Source organism: Salvia splendens, chromosome 11 (assembly GCF_004379255.2).
Source record: "Salvia splendens isolate huo1 chromosome 11, SspV2, whole genome shotgun sequence".
Taxonomy (NCBI): Eukaryota; Viridiplantae; Streptophyta; class Magnoliopsida; order Lamiales; family Lamiaceae; genus Salvia; species Salvia splendens.
Window position 1 is genome coordinate 8585477 of NC_056042.1, and position 4248 is coordinate 8589724.

At 48.3% G+C, this 4248-nt stretch overlaps 1 protein-coding gene across 1 annotated transcript; it reads left to right on the top strand.

Moving 5' to 3' along the window:
• Positions 1-1088: 1088 nt before the first annotated feature.
• LOC121755925 (DELLA protein GAI1-like) lies at positions 1089-2912 on the top strand. The gene has a single exon (XM_042151369.1). The coding sequence runs from the start codon at positions 1285-1287 to the stop codon at positions 2818-2820; it is 1536 nt and encodes a 511-aa protein (XP_042007303.1). The 5' UTR covers positions 1089-1284; the 3' UTR covers positions 2821-2912.
• The last annotated feature ends 1336 nt before the right edge of the window (positions 2913-4248 follow it).

Consider the following 4248-nt stretch of genomic DNA (forward strand, 5'->3'; position numbering starts at 1 on the left):
GAAAAGAGAGATGAATTGAAAAGAATAGATGTGTGTTTGTGTGTATTAATGAGAATGAAAGATCAGCATTTATAGAATAAAAAAATTTAAAAAATTAAAAATTAAAATATTACCATTGAACGGTAATATTAGATTCATAACTCTTTCTCTTATGTCTCACCCAGCCTCCACCTCCGGTCCCAGTAAACGCTCCTCATCATTCCCTCATTCCATCGCCGCATCTCCAATTCTCCTCGTGATGAAGAAGACCAAGTCTCACAATACTCCACACGTCCACTTCTCCGACTCCCCCGCCCTCTCCCCGATGATTAAGGACAATCCCACCAACGCCGCGCTTGAGGCCTCGTCCCCTTCCAGTGCCTTCATCCGCACCGGCAGAGTCACGCCCAATTTGTCAAGGAAGAAGGCCACCCTTCCGCGGCCCACGAAGAAGCTCAATTAAGGTTTTTTAAACTTGGGTTGGAATTTTGGGGCATTTCAATGCTGTTGATTGTGAAATTGGCTAGTCTGTGTTGAATCTGGATGAATTTGATGAGAGATTTGGAGAAAAAAAAACGGTAATATTACCGTTTTTTTTAAATTTATATTATATTTATTTTTTATTATTAAAATCAAATTTTTAAAAAAATTATTTATTGCGTCAGCATGACGACGCCCACTCGCGGGCAGGCGAGTGGGCGTCACGCCTAGCGCCAGCGCTCGCCACGTGGCGAGACGTCTCGCCAACCCATCCTCCTGGCCGAGACGCCCGCCGAGACGAGACCGAGATGGATGGCTGCATCGCCGTCTCGATGCCGTCTTATTTCTCCGAGACGAGACTGAGTCGGGGCGAGATGAGTTGCAGATGCCCTTAGTCTAATTGTGCAATCAATAGAATTAGATATACATAGGCGAGGAGAATCCTAATTAAAACCTAGTATTAGAGGAATCATTAATCTGGATTTTGGTAGTGGTAAGTAGTATACTGTAAATAGGTAAAACTAGTGGGCGAAAACAATGTTGTGAATAGAATACTACTCTACTAAAGTAATTATGATGGCAGGAGCTGTAACAAATTATTACTCCACTACCAATGATACATATGATACCTGTATGTATATAGTCAGTCTCGAAGCTCGCGCCTCTCACCCTTCTCTCTCTCTCTCTCTAAAACAAGTACTGCGCCAGCAAGCAAAAACACAGATACACAGAACATATGTGAGCAAAACCAAGCAGTTAACCATAGCCCAATCCCCAATCCAATCCCCAATGCCCTGATTCATCTCAAATCTCAATCAAATCAACATGAAGCGAGACCTCATGAACCCAGAGAATTTCTCCAGCTCCTCCTCCTCCTCCAACATGGACGCCGGCTTCGACGAACTCTTCGCCGTCCTCGGCTACAACGTCAATCCCTCCGACATGGCCCAGGTCGCTCACCAGCTCGAACGCCTCGAACAAGTCATGTCCATCGCCCCCCTCTCCGACGACCCCGTCCATTACAACCCCTCCGATCTCGCCTCCTGGCTCGGATCCATGATCTCCGAATTCGATTCCTCCTCCGATCCCTTTCTCCCCTCAGATCTCGTCTCCATCCCCGGTAAAGCCCTCTTCCCTAGTAAAACCCTCCCGCCGCAACCTAAAAAACTCAAAACTACTCCTCCTATCCCGTCTCCCCCTGCGACGCCGCTCCTACTAGTCGACTCGCAGGATAACGGCGTCCGCCTCGTTCACACGCTCATGGCCTGCGCCGAGGCCGTACAGCAGGAGGATTTCAAATTGGCCGAAGCTCTAGTAAAAAACATCGGATTTCTCGCGGTTTCCCAGCCCGGCGCCATGAGAAAAGTCGCCACCTATTTCGCCGAAGCCCTAGCGCGCCGAATCTACAAATTGTACCCTCCCAATCACCAGGACTCCGCCTTCAACGATTTGCTGCAAATGCACTTCTACGAGACCTGCCCCTATCTCAAATTCGCCCACTTCACCGCCAACCAAGCCATCCTCGAGGCCTTCGCCGGCAAAACCAGAGTCCACGTCATCGATTTCAGCATGAAACAGGGGATGCAGTGGCCCGCCCTGCTGCAGGCCCTCGCCCTGAGGCCCGGCGGCCCGCCGAGCTTCCGATTGACCGGAATCGGCCCGCCCTCGCAAGACGAAACCGATCACCTCCAGGAAGTCGGGTGGAGATTAGCTCAATTGGCGGAATCGATCAATGTCGAGTTCGAATACAGAGGCTTCGTAGCGAGCTCGTTGGCCGATCTGGACGCCGCAATGTTCGACATCCGGGAGGGGGAGACCGTGGCGGTGAATTCGATCTTCGAGCTCCACCAGCTGCTGGCACGGCCGGGGGCAATCGAGAAGGTGCTTGAAGTTGTAAACAGATTGAAGCCGGAGATATTGACGGTGGTGGAGCAGGAGGCGAATCACAACGGGAGTGTGTTCCTGGACCGGTTCACGGAGTCGCTGCATTACTACTCGACACTGTTCGACTCGCTGGAGAGCTGCGGTGGCGGGGGAGGAGAGGAGGGGGTTAGTGTTCAGGATAAGGTGATGAGCGAGGTGTACCTAGGGAGGCAGATATGCAATGTGGTGGCGTGCGAAGGGGGGGATCGGGTGGAGAGGCACGAGACGCTGGGGCAGTGGAAGAGCCGGTTGGGTTCGTGTGGGTTCGAGGGGGTTAATTTGGGGTCGAACGCGTACAAGCAGGCGAGCATGCTGCTGGCGCTGTTTGCAGGTGGAGATGGTTACAGAGTGGATGAAAATAATGGATGTTTGATGTTGGGATGGCACACCAGGCCATTGATTGCTACCTCTGCTTGGAAACTCACTACTACTACTTAATTAGATTAGAATTCTCAATTCTAGTTTGTGTGTTTGAGTCGAGATTCTCATTTGCTACATTCTTAGTTGAAAATGATCTTAGTTTCTTTCTATATTACTCCCTTTTTACATTAGGTAAATTGTTAAAAGTTAATTTTCTAGTGAAACTCTTCTCTTTTGGGAAATGGGGAAGTCAAGTGGGATGCCATGCCAAGTGGTGGTGTTGCACACAATTTAAATCGTTTTCAGAAAAGTTGGTTATATTTTGGTATAATTATTGGATTGTGGACCATTAGCTGCAGTTTTCATCTGCAGTTGCATTGTCTACGCTTCATGAAAATGATGTTTCACACAAACATATTGCAAAGAAAAAGAGAGATGAGTGTTCCACCTCAAAACTATATTAGAGCATCATTAACCTAGGCCGGTTTCAGGTCCCCTCCACGTCATCATTCCTCTACAGTTGCGGCATAAGCTCCAACTGCTCAAACCCTGCAGGCCACAACCCGGGCCGCAACTAATAAATGATACTATTCACAACTTCGACCTATTTTACGTGTAAAAATTGAAAACGTTGAACAATTATAACACGAGAAATTCATTCTTAATTCAAAAATAATAAATTATAAACTAAAAAACTAAAAATTATAATATTAAAAAATGAAAAAAAAAACTAAAAATTAGAAAATTGATGTCGCCCCTCTCCCTCTTCTTTATCTTTCTCCCTCTTCTTCCTCTCCCCCTCCCTCTTCTTCCTCTTCCGAACTGTAAAAATTCATAAATTGGTGAACAGTAGCGGCCCGAACCCCCTCCAACCGGTAGCTCCATCGCCCGCCAGGCCGGACCCCGAGACCTGCCTGGGCCGAAACTCTGTCGCCTCCAACGCGCGTCTCGGGCCGGGACTCGCTATTTGCGGCCCGGCCCCTTGCGTTAACGATGCCCTTAGTAGCCTCTTTTGCTTGTATAATTGCTTCCAAGTGCTTTTACTTGGTACCAAGTGACGATAAACAACCAAATTTTGTACAACAAAAATAAGATTATATTAGTAATTTTGATTTATTAATTATATATTAAAATAATAAATATAGTTAGTAGATAAGTTAAAAATACTTTATTAGTCTTCGGCCGCATTTTTCCCTTGCGGCCGACGGCGCCCACGGAAGGACCCCCCGGCATCATCTGTCGCGGTCTCCTCCTCCTGCGAGGCAGACTCTTGTGGCCCGATGTCCGAACCGCCTTCTCCAAACGAGTATTGGCCACTCGTTGTGTGCTTCGTGAACTCCGAGGTCGAGCCCGAGCTGGACCGCACACCGCCGGCCCACCTTTCCTCGTCCCTGACGACCTCCCAAACATCGGCACATTAGAATTGTTTGCCGGTGTCTTCGTAGTAGACCCGCAAAGCCGACCTCAGAATGTAGGCTCCCGTGGCTCCGCTTTGGTACTAAGCCG

What these genes read in the sequence shown, in the direction of transcription:
- LOC121755925 (XM_042151369.1), top strand. Translation starts at nt 1,285, where the DNA reads ATGAAGCGAGACCTCATGAACCCAGAGAATTTCTCCAGCTCCTCCTCC.